Below are 19,230 nucleotides of genomic sequence, written 5' to 3' on the forward strand. Positions count from 1 at the left end.
TGTAAGAAGATACATGTACAAGAATTGTGATTGTTTTAACAGCAAAAGACTAGAAATAATCTAACTATCCATCAACATCAGACTGGTTTAAAAAATTATGGTGCATCTAGAGAAAACATATTTGGGCAGACATGAAAGATATTTAAGATATATTAGGTGAAAAATGGGAGCGAGCGCACAACAGTGCACATAGTGTTTCCATTTGTGTGAAACAAATTAGTGCCTATGTGTTTAATACTGCTCAAGGTCATAGAACTTTTGGTCTCAGTGAATGCCTTTGGAAAGGGAACCTGGATACTGGGAGATCCAAACTGGGAGGGATATTTACTTTTTATTTATACCGTTGTGTTTTTTTTTTTTTTAATTTTTTTTTCAACATTTATTTATTTTTGGGACAGAGAGAGACAGAGCATGAACGGGGGAGGGGCAGAGAGAGAGGGAGACACAGAATCGGAAACAGGCTCCAGGCTCTGAGCCATCAGCCCAGAGCCTGACGCGGGGCTCGAACTCCCGGACCGCGAGATCGTGACCTGGCTGAAGTCGGACGCTTAACCGACTGCGCCACCCAGGCGCCCCTTATACCGTTGTGTTCTATTTGAACTTTTTAAAAATCATGTGCATATATTACTCTTTCTATTAAGAAAAAAATAACTAGTTTAAAAAAAGGAAGTTTTTAATTTTTATTTTAAAAAGTTTATGTATTTATTTTGAGAGATAGTGAGAGAGCACGCACGTGAGCAGGGGAAGGGCCGAGAGAGAGGGGGAGGGAGAATCCCAGGCAGGCTCCAGGACCAGCTCAGAGCCCAACACCGGCTCAATCCCACGATCCGTGAGATCATGAACTGAGCCGAAATCAAGAGTCAGATGCCCAACTGACTGAGTCACCCCAGGCACCCCTAAAAAAGGAATTTTTAAAAAAAATTTTATAACCACCTATGGCCTTAAGATTATAGTGGTGATCTTAACAAGAGTTCTCTAATGGAGTCACAAGAGAGGAAATCAGGTCAGTATAGTGAGAAGAGACCAGGAGATCAATAAGTGACAAAAGCATGCATAAAGAAGTTTTGCTATAAAAGGGAGAAGAGAGGTAGAGTGGTAGCTACAGGTGGAAGCGGGGTCAAAAGAAATGGTTGCTTCCTTACTTGAACACATTTAAATACTAACAGAAAGGCCCTTGGGGGAGGGAGTGAGGAGGTCATTGAAGGACCACAGAAGCACCCTGATCAGGTCAGAGAGGATGCTTTGGCAAGCACAGGCAGGGGCCCTTTCTCCTCCATAATGGGAGAGCAGAGCGGGTGGGAGGCAGAAACAGAGTCCTTTGACAACTGGAGAGTGGGGAGTTGAGCCAATTCCTGTCTTCTGGCTTCTATCTTCCTTGTGGAACAAGTGGTGAGATTATCTGCTGAATTAGAGAAATGGACTATGAGATGAACAGGAGATCTCTCTCATGGAGAAATATTTGGTGTGGATTCTTAATTTTGAGAATGGGACAGTGCATTGACCAGGGACCTACAGAAAGCTTGCCCAGATAAGGATGGAATTCATGGATTTAGAGTGTCATCAACCAATCTGTTCTACAGGACTTTTTCCCAAAGGCACTTAGATCCCCTGGCGTGGGCATAAAGAAAGCCTAGTGTCAGACTCAGGCTTTGACAAATAAGTACTGACCAACTAGAAAAGGCAAAGAGTCATTATGAAACAGACCCTTCCACCTTGCACCCTCTCCCATCATCTTCAAGATTCAACAGTATTCTTTGTACATATTTTTTCACTTATGCACAATTCATAGATATTTGTAAATTTCTCTGGCTGATCAGCCTGAATAAACTAAAGAGAGGAGGAAAAATAACTTGGAAGGTTAGGAATCAGGATGTAATAGAAGGAAAAGGACTAACGTTATTGAGTATCAATATTTGTGCTAGATATTTACAAACTTGGTCTCACTTATTGTGGAGTGGGCAATGGCTATTTCCTGATTCTTCTTGCTAACAGTATTTCAATAAAGGTCCTACTGTTCCCTTTCTGTGGCCACAAGATTGGTGGGGGAAAAACTCACCTCTCTGAGATCATATACCGTCAACGCTATGGACATGATGGACATGATTATGATGGCAAAAGCATATTCCTTATAGTCTTCACTAAACCACAAACAGACACTGAAGAGTTGAAATATGTAAAATGGATTTAAAACCTGTTGGCAGACACAAAAACAGGAGGGCAATGGGGATATTTAGTCTTCGCACTGAGCTATTCATTGACTTGTTTGCTTTCAAAAGCATCTCTGTGACACCAATCACCCCATACAATATTCTCATTCTTACTGTATTTATTCAGCAATTGTCACGTGCCAGACACTGTGCTTAGCAACTTTACCTGAATTTTCTCATTTAATTTCCATAATTACCTTATTACCCAGAAGCTATTACTTATCTCCATTGCAAAGATGGAGAAGCTGAGCCTCAGATCTCGAGATCTGAGACATGAGATTCTTGAGAAACTTGCTGAAGGTCACACAGCTGCAACAAATCACAGAGTAGGCCTTGAACCCGGGGAGCTGACCCTGGAGCACTTACTTTTAATCACTGCTGCACCTTATCATTCACAAAGTAGTGTCTCGTGGGTCCTCATGATGACCATCACAAGGGTGTAGGGTGTGGATACTATGAGGTTTAGTTCACATGTACAGGCCTTCAGAAGGGTGAAGTTTTAGTTCAGGTTTACGGAGTTAAAATGCTCTCGAGTCTGTTGTTCTTCCCTAGGACATACCATGTGCCATCTTCTAAGCCATCAAAGTACTTTAGATTTATGGATAAGTTGAAGACTACATTTGCTCATAAGTAGAGAGCCAAGCTGAAACTGGGAAACTGTTCTTGAACATCTAGGACACTGTGGAAGAAGGGAGAGGCCTACTCCACAGTTGTTAGCCTGCTTTGGTTTAAGACATTTTGTACCCTTATTCAAATGCTCTCCAGTTGATTTCCATCTGTCTAAGATGGGAACAGTAATCTTTGCCTCTGGTTGGGGAAGGAGCACACAGAAACATTTCCTATCAGTTTCTTTTGCTTCCTTTCTTACTAGAAATATTGAGAAAATACCTTCGGTTTAGTAAGTTTTTTCAAAAACAAGTAGGAGTAGAAGTAAAGTTCAGAAAAAGACCCAGGGTACAGCTGTATGGTTATAGTTTCATAATAATCACTGCAAAATGAAAAATAAGCTCAATGGTAGACTCAAAGAGGAAAAATTCAACTTAATAAATGATGGTCAAGTCCTTTTTTTCCCTCCCACACAAACATTGAGATCTAGAGAACTAATAAGGCTAATGCTGAGGAAATTATGTTGCCCATAAGAAATGTCTTGAGTTTTTAAATTTTTAATTATTATTTTAGTTTCACAAAGTTGGGAAAGGCTAAGAAACATTGGATTAACAAGGAAAGAAAGAAAGAGAAGAGGTTCACCCAGTTATTAAAGGATAAGTAGACACCTGAGTGTCGTTATACTGTGCCAGGCAACATGTGCAAAAGATGGTCTCCAAGAAAAACAGTAGAAAAGAGATATGAAGAATCTATCCTTTGTACTGTTTTAAAATATCACAAATTACAGTTACTTATTAACAAGTAGCATTCTTGATTGTTTGACTAGAACTCCTTTATCCCCTATTTAGCGCCAAGAGTAAATCCTGCTTACCTCTTTGATGAGTAGTTTCCAAATCGGTGTGATTTCAACATCGATAGTATTAGGCCCACATATTAACCTCCTATAGGGAGAGATCATAGATCAGTCAGTTACAACTAATAAAAATGAAGCTCATTTTTCACTCATTCGAAAAAAGGCCTATTCACTTTCTCCCAATCAAGGTAAGCCTCCCTTGTTACATAATATCTCCATCCTTCTCAAAATAACTGAGGGGGGGGGGGGGTGTTTCCCAAGGACAAAAACAATAAACATGATCATATTGCATCTACTAAATTTGATTCTTGCTGAGGTCTAAATATTTCCCTGATGGCAATTTGGGTATTTAATATTTGTGGTTGCCTAATTCAAGTAAGTTTCCAGATTGGCACTCTCTCAACTCTGTCCCCAACTGTGGCTCTGTGGATGTGGGATGGAGAGATCATTGCAAGAAAATAGTTTTACTAGTAAGAAGTACTGGACCTAGCTTCCTACTCCTGTTTAGTTCTGGGAAGCTGCAGAATTTATTTTAATGTGAGCAAAAAAGATGTTGGGATCTCAAAGACAGCTCTATACACAAAGTTATACACCCTTTAACTGAAAACCTAGAGGTGTATTTCTTAGATTATGCAGAGCAAGGACCCTTTATGAGCTATTTTGCTGTTGGGAACACTGACCACGCTCTCTGTACATCCTATGTAGATATTCAGATCAAGTAGCTTGGCCAAATGTATTAGAGCAGTGTCTCCTGAGATTTAGCGTTCATACACATGACTTCCTGATCTTGGTAATGTGAAGATTCTGATTCAGAGGGATGATGTGTGGTCTAAGATTCTGCATTTCTAACAAGCTTCTAGGTGATGCAGATGCTGAAAGGCTCTGGGTCCCTTCAAAGTACTGGAAAATGGGGGTGCAGGGGAATACGAGTATCACAGAAACTTAGGACCAGCAAGGTCTTTCCAAAGTCCTCCTCCCCTTTTTAACAACTAGGGAACCAAAGCCCAGAGATGAGAAGTTCCTTGCTCAAAACCACACAGTGAATTACTGATAGACTTATTCAACACTGTGCTCTTCCTCAGCCTGGTTCCTCTGCCCTGGAACTGCTTTGGAATCATGGAGCTGCAGTTCTTGCACAACAGTTTCTGCTGCTCTGCAATTATTATTCAACTATGTGATCTTGGCATAAAATATATTTCCTGATTACAACCAAAACTGGTTCAACCCCATTATTATAACCTTGAGAAGCTCTGTGTAGAGTAGAAAGAGGACTAAACCTGTGAGACTCAGCTCTTCTATCACCTCCCATCCATGTGACCTTTGCTCAGGCCATCGAACCTCTGTGAGCCTCAGATTTCTCATGTATTATGTTGGAATGATGAGGATGTTCATTCTACCTCCCCCACAACGCTGATCTGATGAAGCAAGAGAAGGTATGTGCATGCGTTGAATTTAATAATACTGAATAGAGCATTACAAAGTTTTCTGATATTGACCAGCTAAGATAATGATTTGCTAGGCTCTCTATTTGGCTGATGGCAACCATCCTCTTGAGCTGATGTAGAAAACAGTAGGCATGGTACCTAATCTCTTGTTCTTCTCTTGTTAGACCTGATCCAAATTTCAGATGTATCTTGGCAGAACTGAGCCAGTCTTCCAAAGAACTGAAATAATAATAATGAGAAAGACCTATTTAGAAATAATATTTTTGAGATAAGTTTCTCTGTTTCAGATGAAATTACTGAAATGACTTACCCAATTTTCTGGAACTGTCCTTCTAAGTTGTTCCAAACATATCTTATTTTCTGCACTTTTATACATCTCACCTGCAAAAGAAAAGTATTAAGAAAGTCTCTCATGTAGGGATCAGTAAATACATAGCAGTTTGGTGGCTAAAGAAGTGCCTGCAGAAGAAGCAAAAATAGAGCTCTAATACACTTCTTTAAGATTATCCTTTCCTAACTTACTGCAACTTTCCCTGCTACACAAGTGGCATTCTTTCTTAGGAGTTTTCATTCAGTCGAAGTGTATCATGTGTGGGCTTACTATGCAGATGAGTATATATGATAAAACTCTGTCTCTGTGTTCCACTAGGTTATTGATAACCTAACAAAGGAAGAAAATCTGTTACAAAAGTGAAAACTATACCATACAGTCCAATATATATGTCAAAGAAATAAAAATATGATCAAGTAGGATGTATGGTATTGAAATGCCGTAGAAATGTTGAGCGGGCAGATGGCTGAAGGCATCATGGAAGTGATGGCATCCGAGCTGCAGCCTTGAAGGGCTGAAAGACTTCTGCCCAGATAAGAAGGAAAGAGGGCATGTCGAAGAGATTCTGCACAAGTCGGTTGTGAGGAGGGGCAAATGAGTGGGTCTACTTGACTGCACACTGGAGAATGAGGCTGTAAAGATAAATAAAGATCAGAGTGTACAGTCTTAAATGCTAGGGTGAAGTATCTAGGACTTTGTCTTGTGGGCAATGGACTTTCAAAGAAAACTATAGAAGAGACTGTGAAACAAAATTAGGCTGGCAGCAGGTTCTAGAAGAGAGTGAGGAGGTTTTTGCAAGAAAATGTTCTCCAGGACGTGAGCGTCCAATGTCAGCAGTGAAAAGGAAAGGTAAGGTTAACGCTTATGGCAATTATGCCTTCTTGTTTCTGATTTCTTTAAGCAACTGTATATGTGAATCTGAATTTCCATTAACTGGCGACCTAACTGAGCACAAAGAGATATAGTGCCATGCTGTTATGGGGCAATAGGTATAACCTCCTTTTGCCCATTGGAATTAACTGGAAGCTTTAAAATACTAATGCCAGGGTCTCACCCTCAAACATTCTGATTTCACTTGTCTGGGGTGCAACCTAGGCATAAATATGTTTAAATTTCCTCAGATAGTTCTAATGTGCAGACAAAGTTGAGAAACAGTGTCTTCCTTTTATAGCTACTCTGAGAATTGTGTTCTTGAGAAATTCAAGTAAATTTCTCTGCACCATAGTTTCCCCATGAATAAACTGAGGCAATTGAGCAGATTATCTCTAATTTCCACTGCACTATTCTGGGTTAGTTCTATACCACTGAATAGTACAGTCAGTATAATCGTTAGATAAATTCTAGAACTGAGAAGAGTATACAGCTGAAACCTAAAAAGTGTTCAATACATGTTTTTTTGGTAAAGAAGTGAATGAATGCTTTTACAACCACATGAACATCTAGAAATAGAGGTGAAATCCCTAAGCTCCAAGACCCGGGGTACACCAAATCAATCTGAATCCTATTCGATAAATATATGTGCATGCACACGAGTGTGCACACACACGTGTGCATGCACACACACACACACATTCATAGTTACCCAGTGAGAGCATTAAATGCTGTATATTTTATTTTACAGAATCGATTTGTTTCAATGAGATCGGTTGCAAAGTAACTTTAAAAAAATAAATCCTATTTTCCAATTGATTTTCAGTATAAAATTGGAGTGCACTGCCACTGGGAGTGATTCTTCCTTCACAAGCTGCAAGTTGGAGAGAGGAAAGAGTGTCTGAAGGAGATTGGTTGCCATGGTCCACCTTGCAACCTCACGTTTCCTGTCTCACACCTGCCTGTCTTGTTCAGTCCCTGCAATTCTGCAGAGCTGGACTGTAATCACAGCTTGTTGGGTACGTGGGCTTTTCACACATCATCTTTAGTCTTTTTCATCAATCTCTGGTAGACAGATATTATTCTCACCGTCACTTCATCCCTGAAGTTCACTTTAAGTCTTTTGCCCAAGATCGCACCTATTAAGTAGGGATTGAATTTGAACTCAAACCCAACTGGCTCCAGAGTCCAGTCTCTCAAAGGATATGATATTCAAGCTAGTCTCAGAAGAAGTTATGAAAAATCCCATAGCTGCCAGGATTCAAGTTGAATTAAGTGAGGCTGCCTCCTTTGTTCCCTCTGTGGGTTCACAAATCTGGGTTAGAACATTTTTAAAGGACAAACTGTGGGAGGATATGAGGCCCCTGCTCAATTAGAGAACCTAAATCCAGAGGATGTGAAGGCACAGACTGAGTTTGAGAAGCTTATAAAACATAACAAACACAAAACATCAGCAGATGAAGGCAGTAATAATGAGGAATAAAGAGGTTCCTACTAAGTTTTACCTCAGGTCAGAAAATAGAAGATTCCATTATCTCCTGTTAATTTCTTCTGTTTTAAAAAAAAATTGTGTATTTATTTATTTCGAGAGAGAGAGAGCACGAGTGAGGAAGGGAAAGAGAGAGGGGGAGAGAGAGAATCGAAAACAGGCTTTATGCTGTCGGTGCAGAGCTGGATGCGGGACTCCAACTCGGGAACTGTGAGATCATGACCTCAGCTGAAACCAAGAGTCAAAGGCTTAACCAACTGAGCCACCCAGGTGCTCCTCCTGATAATTTATTGAGGCCATCCCTCACAGAGTGAGAAGAATGACCCCATCAGAGACCTTTTGAATTATCTTTAAAATTCTCCTAGCAGGAATCATCTGTGCCTGGAGTTTCTCTGCTTCCCTCCTCACCTTCACAGGCTCTGGACACCAGGTAAGAGGATATTAAGCACACTATTTGCATGGGGTGGAGTTTATTTGCCCACTTCCTAGAACTTCAGAGCAGGAAACTGAAATTAAGACATCAGGAGTATGCGGTAGGGTGATTTTCAGCTTTCTACTTGGAACCAGGAAGCCTGCCCCTTCCCAGGCTTCCTGTTCCTCATTTCTTGTTGGAACACGTTGTGAGAGCGTCCTGTTTAACAGGTTAAGCACTGGGTTTTACTTTTGCACACAATCCCAGGATAATAGTTAAGTCTCCTCTTAGCTGGCTTTTATAAACCTGACCGAGCAGATCTCCAAACTCTCCCTGAATGGTTTGAATGGTTATCATGTTGGTATTGTTGCCCTTACAGCTCTCGCCGTCAGTATCGTCATGGCTGAAGCCTGTGGCTTCTCTGTTTTCATTAGAGTTTCAGTCCTTTATGAAAGTAGCACATCACAGTCCACAAATCACCCTAATGTCCATCTTCTCATCTTAGGTGTACAATGGCCTGAGGAACAGGCACAGAAGGGGTTATTGCTCTCATTTTATAAATAAGAAGCTCAAGGCTCAGAGAGACAGTAATTAGCCAAACCCCCTAAGCCACATGCTGGTAAATGAAGATACCACCCTGGTGCCACAGGTTTCCATTTCAAGACCTTCGCCCCTTCTTTATGTTTATTTGAGCATTTCTTCATCTTTTTGCCCACTTATTAAAGAAGATGAAGGTCAATAATAACCTGAGGGCAGGTCCCTAAGGTTGATTTGGGATGCCTACTTTTGCAGGTGAATAACCCCCTGACAGATTATGCAATCTGCTGGTTGGAGGTGTTTGACCTCTTTTGTTTTTGTTTGTTTGGGCAATTAAGACACCTGGGTGATAACAATTGACAATAGAGAAACTGCTCAGCAATCAAGTTTTATTATTTTAAAAAACTGACCTTGCGCTCATAAAACTAAGTTAAACAGCTGTCCAACACACATGAACTTAAGAGAAAAACAGCCTGTCTTACAAAATACATTTCTAATATGAATGTTAACCAGCCATAATCTAAGTAGTACTAATTTCAAATGGAGAAGGGGGAGTAACCCAAACACATTTGAATGACAGAAATCAAAATAAGTTCATTTTGCAGACATAAGGAAGTCCCTGGGATGTTTCTGGGTCATCATCCCATTTCATAGATAATCATACAGAGGGCTTGATTCTACTCAGAGCTAACATGTACTGAGTATCTACTACTACGTATCTTGCACCATAAAGATTTTTGTGTTCCTTAATTCATTGAATGCCATCAGTGGATATTAGAGGTAGGCATTATCATCATCATTTTATACATGAGGAAACAGAAACTTGGCAGAGTTTAGTAACGGATCCAAGGCTCTACAGTTTAGAAGGATGAAGCTGAGATTTGAACTCAGTTCTGTCCAGCTCCAAAGTACATGTTCTTTATAATGTTCTATGTATACTGTCGAGGATTGGTGTGGTGGAGGATCTGAACTTAACCTTAAATTTTGGGGAGAGAATTAAATTTCTTTAGCATTAGCAGTTAGCATAAATATACTAACCTTTAGGTCTGGCTTTCTGATGGCTCTATTTATGATGTCCTCCTCATCTGTAATGAGAGGGTGGTCAGGAGTGACACCAAACGTGCTGTTTAATGATGACAAGTAGATCCACATTACCTTTTTCCATGAGTAAGTGTGGAATTCATCCTGAGGGAATAGACACCAAAACCCCATGAAGTTAAGAGAAGTCATCAAGCTAAAATTCAACCTGAGAAACATCATTTTCATATAATCCTGTAAATTTATGGACTTAATAAACATTCTACACAAAGTTGCATGCCCATGAAAGCTGGCAGATATAAAGCCTTGAAGGAAAAAAAAAAACCTATGGTCATTTATTGAGGAATCTAGGTGTGAATATGAGGCAATGGCATATATAACAAAACTCAAGAGGAGGGAGGTAAATTCTTAGCAAAGAGCCAATTTCTTGCTATAACCTTCAAATCCATGAGGCCACAGCCAGATGCAAAACTTTACAAACAAACGAGCACTCAAAAGGGTTTCTGTAGGTCCCTGAGGTTGAGGACACCAGGTCAATTAAACCATCTCAGGGTTTCTAAGCTAAACTTCAATTCTACCTCTTCCAGGAAAGCCCCTGTAATACTGTCTTGCCAGGGGGAAGGAGGGTCTACCACTATACTCACTCCAAAAGATCCTAGCTGCCCCTCTCTTGTGCTCCTAATCACTTTCTGCCATGTATTCTCCTTGTTTGTCTAGACCATCTGAAAGGTAGGAACCATGTATTATTGTCTCATATATCCCCATCCATGTGGTGAACTGTGACCTGCCCAGTGAGAGTGAATGGATGTTTTTACATGCCTGAATGTGTGGATTGAAGGTGCCCAGGGGTAAGTGTCAAAAGGTTAGCACAGGTGGGTTCAAGGCGGCACCTTCCTGCATGACCCTAACTGAAGCCACTTCCTTCACATTCACTGCCGATTTCATCAGAGAATAAAACTAGAGTGAGCAGCACTGGGTTAAGTAACAGGTACCACAATGGTCCCTTAGAGACTGATGTGATAATAACTGTGGTTATTATCTGAATGGGTAAATGCTATGCATAAAAGCCACTAGGATACCTGGTACACCTCAGGAGCGAGGAACGACAGTAAGGGAAGTCAAGCCTGGGAAACAATTTAATGCCTAAGGAATATAGGTCAGAGCTGGGAATTGTCTCCACCACACCCACATTTGCCAAGAAGAGTATCTCAGCTGACGTTGCAAAAGGACAGAAAGGAGAAGATATATTGTTGTTTGGAGCTAATCTCTTACATTGATTCTCCTCCAGAGAAGCCCTCCTCCATGCCTTTGCTCCTTCAGCTTCCTTAGCCTGGAAAACACTTCCTCCTCTACTCTCTTTAAGCTTTCACGGGGCTAGATCCAAAGCATCCTGTAGGACCCAGCTCAAAATTCACATCATGAGAACTGTTCTAATTTCTCTTGGTGATATTTCCCCTAAACTATAAGGTTACTTGAAATTCTTACCACATTCTACCTCATTGCATTCCTCTTTACCTGCCCACCTTATCACTCCTCTTGGACTGTGGGCAGGGACTGTGCTTGATGGGTATCTGTGCTCAGCCAGATCTAACACAGCTTCTGAGAGACAGACAGAGACTGAGACAGAGGAAGTCAGAGAGGTAGGGTGGAGGAGCAAGAGGGGAAAGCAAAGCAAAGGATGTGGGGAATAAAGGGGGGTAAGATGAGGGAAGAGAAGGAAAGGAAAGAAGAAGGGAGGGGAGAGGAGAAGAAAAGGAGGGGAAGAAACAATAGAAATTTGAAGTTAATTCTAAAAATCAGTAAACTTGACTATTACCCTCATTTAAAAAAAAAAGTCAAATTAAACCAGATTTGCATAGAGTTACCTTCAGAGCCCAAAAATGACTCAATTTCTAATGACTGAGCCACTGAACTTGGGCATGTTCTAGGTATTGTGAGATAGGCAACAACTCCATAGGACACACCTTGACATTGACATAGTTCACCATTATACGGCTACACCTTTGACCACTTATGATGTTGTTATGAGTGAGTTTCCTCTGAATATCAGATAATAATGAAAATAGTTAACACTTATTTAACACTTATGTTCCAGGCACTCTATCAGCGAGGCTCAGACGAGGCCAGTCTGGTATGAGTAGCAAGGCAAGAAGCAGGACCTGAAGCCAGGTCTTCCCACTCTAAATCTTGGCTCCTTCCTCTTTGTTTCCACAAGTTGTCCATGGTTTCTGTGGCTTATGTATGAAAATTACCTTGAATTCTATACCATATAACAAATAGCATCCAGTTTCTCACAATCTCTGCTCTCTTGGCAGCAGAGAATCTGATTCCTAAAACCAAGCTGTCTCTCTTTGGCCCTGTGTGACAGCAAACAGACCTCTAGACTATAATGCCTAAAAAGGGAATGGCAAAATGGAACACTAGAACTCCCAAGCTCTTTGAGGCCCGTGGTGATCCAATGCGCAAACTGTATGCCTTAGACTGGTCAAGCATGAGACCAAAATTCATCTACAGGCCTCCATCTTATTATATAGCCTGTACCATAATTAAATCAAAGGTGTTTAGGTATCTGTGCCTTTAAGTTTATTTCTTACCCCCAAGCCCTATAACCCACAATTCTATATAATGCAAAGTACAGTTCAATAGGTTAAGGAAGGATACTTTAGTGAGACCACCATTTTTCTTACAGTAAGGCGATAATATTGACTTTTCTCTTGTTTATTACTATGTTAAAGACTGTAAAATCATTCATATTTTTTAAGAAATCTACCCAACTTTTTAAGAAAAAACAAAAAAAAAAAAGGCAAAGAAATGGAGGGAAAAATGTGTCAGGGTGAGGTGGTCACTCCAGGCAACATCATCCACGTCCCCTAGTTTTCAGTTTGGTGTTACCCAGAAACAAAAGAACACAGGCTCCTTCCTGAGCCTCAGTTGTGAACCATCTTGAAAATCATGGCAACTCTCTGAGCCGAATTTTTCTGCATCTGGCCAGTGGGGTTGAGAATACCACATTTCATGGATGCTTGGAGGATTAAACGCAATAATACACAATGCATCTGGTCCAAGGGCTGGCCAGTAGCTGAGTGTAACAAATGCTCCTTGGCCTATGGCTCTGGGCCTCATTTTCTGCAGCATGTTGCTTCTGAGCTCTTTCTGTAAATAGGAACTTAATTTTCCCTTGGAGGAATTGTTGAGAGTCTCTGAGAGTCTTCCAATTTATTTTTCCTTCTGAAAAAGAAACATTTTTGCCTGGAAATGGCTATTTCCTCTTTACCCCTGTTTCCCAGCTCTCTCAAGTAGGTAAAGATCCTTAAGAGACTTAACTGCACCTGAGGAGCCAACCACTTTAAATAACTGCTTTGCAATGCAAATAATCCAAACTATTTGCCTGGCCAATCTAGACTTTTAACATTGAGGGGGCTTTACCTTCTCTTTATCAAAAGAGAATTAATCAGCTGAATTCTAAGAGCAGAATTTAAAATAATTCAAGAGCACATTTCAAAGAACTGAATGTAACAGATGACCTCAGTTTGCCCCGGAAAGAAAGGTACAGGGAGGAAAACCAGGCATTTTTGATTTCCTGTGGCCTTGCCCTTTCTGAAGTTAGAAATGCCAGGCTAACTTTTCTAGTTGCACCAAGTGAGTGGCCTTGCTTATCTTCTTACAACCTTTTGTTATAAGCATCTTACCTGTTGGAATTTTAAAGTAGTGTAATGGTCACTTTAAGTTCACACCAACGCTGTGACTTACCTCCTTGTGTAGGAGTTTGCTACCCAAAATGTACTCCTGAGATTGCCTTAAGAATTTCTTCTAGGGGCGCCTGGGTGGCGCAGTCGGTTAAGTGTCCGACTTCAGCCAGGTCACGATCTTGCGGTCCGTGAGTTCGAGCCCCGCGTCAGGCTCTGGGCTGATGGCTCGGAGCCTGGAGCCTGTTTTCGATTCTGTGTCTCCCTCTCTCTCTGCCCCTCCCCCGTTCATGCTCTGTCTCTCTCTGTCCCAAAAATAAATAAAAAACGTTGAAAAAAAAATTTAAAAAAAAAGAATTTCTTCTTAAGTAACCCATTGCAAAGTTCCAAAAAGACACCAGCACTCCAGTACTTTTCGCTTGGAGATGGATACATTGCAACACTAAAGAGCATGAACTCTCTCACTAAGGTGAAGTGCTTAGAGGATTATGGATAGATAAAGCAATAATAACATTTCTCAAGTTATTTCTAAAACACCATGCTGCCTTTGCAGACCCATGACTTGGGCAAAATACTGTTCTTTTTATATTTAAGTGGCCCTTTTTTCTTTCCTTTTCCCCCTGTTGGCCAGACCCACTGATACTCTTGACACCTTGACCTCATATTCCCAAAGTGGCTTAGCTGGAAAAAGGTGACATTGCCTAGAATGTAGGATTTAGTTATAAAACAGAGAAAGAAAGTTCTAAGCATTGGAAAAAATCTTACACAAAATTATTGTCTCAGTACTCCTGGAACATGTTGACCAAAAAAGGGGATGAGGTGGTGGGGGGCGGGGCGTGGACAAAGCAGGGAAGTTATATGACACAGCAAAGGCTGTGTCTGTATCTATGTCAATATCCTGAACAATTCAGCATACGTTTTTGGAAAGACTGAGTGCTTTGTTTTTACGATCATTTTCTCAGGGAAGAGGGAGTAGTGAGTTAGCTGGCTCATCATCTGAAATATCTGGAGATGCAGCGTGTAGCAAAAAGTAACAAAAAGTTAAAGTTGGTTTTAAAAGTGTGTAGTAACCAATGTCCAGGAAATGACTCCATGCCAGGCACAGATTCATCACGGCACTTTACATGTATTTCTCATTGATTTCTCATGGTAATGAGGCAGATACTATTGTTAGCCACTCTTAACATATGAGGAAGAGGAAGTGGAGGCAGAGTAGAGGGTAAGTAACTCGCCCAATATGGACTGATTCCATATGTTGAAGCCCTAGCCCCCTCCCCCCCCCGTGTGACTGCATTTGGAGATAGGGCTTTTAGGAAGTAATCTAGGTTAAGTGAGGTCATAAGAGTGAAGTCCTAATCCCATAGGGCTGGCGCCCTCATAAGAAGAGGAGGACACCAGACAGCTCTGTCTGCCACGTGAGAACAGAGAGAAGGCAGCCGGCCATGTGCAAGCCAGGAACAAAGATCTCACCAGATACTAACCCTGCCAGCAACTTGATCTTGAACTTCCAGCTTCCAGAACTGTGAGAAAATAACTTTCTGTTGTTTAAGGCACCCAGTCTGTGGTGTGCTATTATGGCAGCCTGAGCTAATACATTGCTCAAAGTAGGTCAAGAGCAACACTGGGAATGAGACCCAGGCAGTCAGGCTCCAGACTCTACTCTTCAACTGTTTCATACTACTGCCTCTGTGGAGTCTTCTCACTAGCCAGGAGATAAAAAAATCTCCAGTTCCAACTCCAGCTCTGTTCTCAATAGAAGTTTTTCTTTCACTGCTTACAGCTATGGGACCCTGAGCTCTTCCCTGAACTTCTCTATGCTTCTATCTGTAAATGGGGAAAAAATGATCTCTACCAGAATAGACCAAATGAGGCAACATATATGCAACTGTAAATCACAATACAAATGGTCCTGTGTTAGTAATCAAAACAGTATGGTACTGGCACAAAAAATAGACACAGAGATGAATGGAACAGAATAGAAAACCCAGAAATAAACCCACAATTATATGGCCAATTAATCTTCGACAAAGGAAGAAAGAATATGCAATGAGTAAGACCGTCTCTCAAATGGTGCTGGCAAAACTGGAGAGCAACACGCAAAAGAAGGAAACTGGACCACTTTCTTACACCATACACAAAAATAAACTCAAAATGGATTGAGGACCTAAATGTGAGACCCGATACCATAAAAATCCTAGAAGAGAGCATAGGCAGCAATTTCTCTGACATCAACTGTAGCAACATTTTTTCTAGATATGTCTCCTGAGGCAAGAGAAATAAAAGCAGAAATAAACTATTAGGACTATGTCAAAATAAAAAGCTTCTGCACAGCAAAGGAAATAATCAGCAAAACTACTGAATGGGAGAAGATATTTGCAAGTGACATATCCAATAAAGGGTTAGTATCCAAAATATATAGGGGTGCCTGGGTGGCTCAGTCTGTTAAGTGTCCAACTTCAGCTCAGGTCAGGATCTCGTGGTTTGTGGGTTCAAGCCCCTGCATTGGGATCTGTGCAAATAGCTCAAAGCCTGGGGCCTGCTTCAGATTCTGTGTCTGCCTCTCTCTCTGCCTCTCCCCCACTCACCCTTTCTCTCTCTCTCTCTCTCTTAAAAATAAAACAACCATTAAAGAAAACATGCCAAAATATATAAAGAACTGGTACAACTCAACACCTAAAAAACAAATAATCCAATTTAAAAATGGGCAGAATAGGGGCACCTGGGTGGCTCAGTGGTTGAGCGCCCGACTTCCGCTCAGGTCATAATCTCGCAGCTCATGAGTTCAAGCCCCACATCAGGCTCACTGGTGTCAGCCTGTAAGCACAGAGCCCACTTTGGATCCTCTGTCCCCCTCTCTCTGCCCCTTCCCCACTTGCGCTCTCCCAAAAATAATAAAATATTTTTAAAAAATAAAAAAATAAAAAATAAAAATGGGCAGAATACATGAACAGACATTTCTTCAAAGAAGACATCCAGATAGAAAATAGACACATGAAAAGATGCTCATCATCACTCATCATCAGGGAAATGCAAATCAAAACAGCAATGGGATACCACCTCATACCTGTCAGAATGGCTAAAATTAAAAACACAAGAAACAACAGGTGTTGGTGAGGATGTGGTGGAAGGGGAACCCTCGTATGCTGTTGGTGGGAATGCAAACTGGTACAGCCACTGTGGAAAATAGTATGGAGATTCTTCAAAAAATTAAAAATAGAACTACCCTATGATCCAATAATTCCACTATTGGCTGGAAAAAGATGCAAAAAATGAGTTCAAAAGAATATATGTATCCCTAAGTTTATTGCAGCATTATTTCCAATAGCCAAATTATGGAAGCAGCCCAAGTGCCCATTGATTGATGAATGGATAAAGAAGATGTGGTATATTACACAATGGAATATTATTCAGCCATAAAAAAGAATGAAATCTTGCCACTTGCAAACCATGGGTTGAACTAGAGAGTACAATGTTAAGTGAAATAAGTCAAAGAAAGACAAATACCATATGATTTCATGCATGTGGAATTTAAGAAACAAACAACAAAAAAACACAAGCAAAGGCGGAAAGAGAGAGACAAAGAAACAGACTTTTAACTATAGAGAACAAACTGATGGTTACCAGAGGGGGAGGTGTGAGGGGAATGGGTGAAACAGGTGATGAGGATTAAAGAGTACACTAAAAAAAATAAGTAAGTAAATAAAAAGCCCTGTGTTATGAAGGATAATGGCTTAAAAACTATTTGTCATGACAGAATCATTTCTGAGGGGCACCAGGGTGGCTCAGTCAGTTAAGTGTCTGACTCAGTTTTGGCTCAGGTCATGATCTCATGTGCTCACAGTGAAGAGCTGTTTGGTATTCTCTCTCTCTCTCTCTCTCTCTCTCTCTCTCTCTCTCTCTCTGCCACTCCTTCAACTGCTTTCTCAAAATAAATAAATAAACATTAAAAAAAAAAAGAATCATTTTTGATAGGAAAGCCCACAGAATCTCAGGGCTTTCTGGCCAAATGTCTAAGGAAAAACCATTGAAATGGGAGCTGGGGGAATAAGACTCAGAAGCAGAATGTGTACCTGAAAGAAACATAATACTATCTTCTCTTACTTTCTCAACCATGAACCTTTCGCTTTAACATCTGTGTAAGAAGGTGCCGGTAGAAATCATAAGAGCATTCATTACAGATTAAATTCAATTCATTTAATCAAATCAAATAAATATTGAGTACCTGCTGCAACTATGTTCTAGATATTGTGGGGAATGGAAAGTAAGCCACAGTTACTGCCTTCTAAAAGCCTATAATCTAATAAAAGCAAAAACTATTAAAAAAACGAATGCAGCATGGTGGGAAAAAATTCTGGGTTTAGAGGGTCAGAAGACAGGTACAAGTGCTTTGTCCACACTATTCCTTTTTCCTGGACCATTTCCCATGTGTCCCTCCCTACCAGCCACCATCACCTTTTGACCCATCATCCTTTGGATCTCAAGAAAGACGTCAGGCTTTCTTGACTTGGTCAGAACCCTATTTTATAATCCTACTATGACCATGAACCTTTCCTAAGTAGCACTTCTAGCAGTTGGATGTTTGCATTTATTTGTGTAGTGATCTAATGAATTTCATGAGGTCAAGAACTCTGATTTTACTAATTATTATATCCCACCCCCTGTCCATGAGCTACCACTGTGGCTGGCATACAACCTGTGCTCATCAAATTTATGAAGGAGGGAGGGAGGGAGAGAAGGAGAGAGGGAAAGCCCGACGGAGATTTACTAGGCTTAATAGCCTGCAAAGGTGGTCTCTATACCCTCATCTGTAAAATAGAGATAGATGATAATGCCCATTTCCCAGAGTCGTTATGGGAATTCTATGAAATTGTCAGTGAGATGCTGTTTTATAAAATGTGAAATGAATAGCATTTTAATACAAGGCAGATTGCAAAAAGCATTATAGCAGCCTGAGGTGAAAATATGGAGCTAAAAGAGAATGAAAGAAAGGTAATTAATTCCCTCCAGAATTGAGGCAGAGAATAGATCAACGATGGAAAAGGTGGTAGATGGCTGAGGAATGAGTAGATTTTAATAAATAGAGGTAGAACACCTACTTTCTATGCTCTATAGAAAGTGCATGTGTGTGTGAGTGCATGTGTGTGTGTGTGTGTGTGTGTGTGTGTGTGTGTGTGCATGCATGTATGAGTTGACTCCTCACCAGAATGTCACTTTACAGGACGTGGAGTCCCACTTGCTTTGCTCATAGCTGTATTCCCAGTACCTGTAACAATGTCTGGCACATGATTGGTTCTCAGGAATTGTTTACTGAATGAATGAATAATTGAATGAATGAAGAGGATAGAGAATATCAGAAGAAATGTTCCGAGTAAAAGCATAAACAAAATGTGTCTGGCTCCCTTAGAAAATGGTGTTGATGTGAAGCACATGGGTTTGGAGAGACAAGGCTACACAGGAGGAGGGAGAGATGAGGAAGGGATCCAGAACATGAGAACACAAGCACTGGGAGCTGATGGGCATCCTGGCAGGCTGGTGGGATGTGGGATGCATTTGCGTGGCTGATTTGCAGAATTTCTCAGTTTTCTAACTAAAGCCCCTAGCCCTGACATCTTTAGAGGGAACTGAAGGGAAAATGCTCCCCATTTACAACACCCTGACTCAGCCTAGTAACCAATCATCACGTTCTCCTCTGCACATTATGAGTCTTTGACAACATGTGACAAAGGAAAAAACTACATCTGTAATTATAACAAAGA

The 19,230-nt window shown here is 40.8% G+C and overlaps 1 protein-coding gene across 1 annotated transcript in view; it reads right to left on the bottom strand.

The window, feature by feature from the left end:
* The window catches only part of ATP13A4 (ATPase 13A4), a 98,051-nt gene that overhangs the window by 12,805 nt on the left and 66,016 nt on the right, over positions 1-19,230 (bottom strand). The window contains exons 4-8 of the mRNA XM_032594584.1: positions 9,789-9,935; positions 5,422-5,492; positions 5,250-5,330; positions 3,685-3,754; positions 2,057-2,191 (exon numbers count right to left, since the gene is read on the bottom strand). Coding sequence (XP_032450475.1) covers positions 2,057-2,191; positions 3,685-3,754; positions 5,250-5,330; positions 5,422-5,492; positions 9,789-9,902 — 471 coding nt within the window. The 5' untranslated portion in view covers positions 9,903-9,935. The remainder of the gene's footprint in view (positions 1-2,056; positions 2,192-3,684; positions 3,755-5,249; positions 5,331-5,421; positions 5,493-9,788; positions 9,936-19,230) is intronic.

The sequence above is a fragment of the Lynx canadensis genome, chromosome C2 (assembly GCF_007474595.2).
Source record: "Lynx canadensis isolate LIC74 chromosome C2, mLynCan4.pri.v2, whole genome shotgun sequence".
Taxonomy (NCBI): domain Eukaryota; kingdom Metazoa; phylum Chordata; class Mammalia; order Carnivora; family Felidae; genus Lynx; species Lynx canadensis.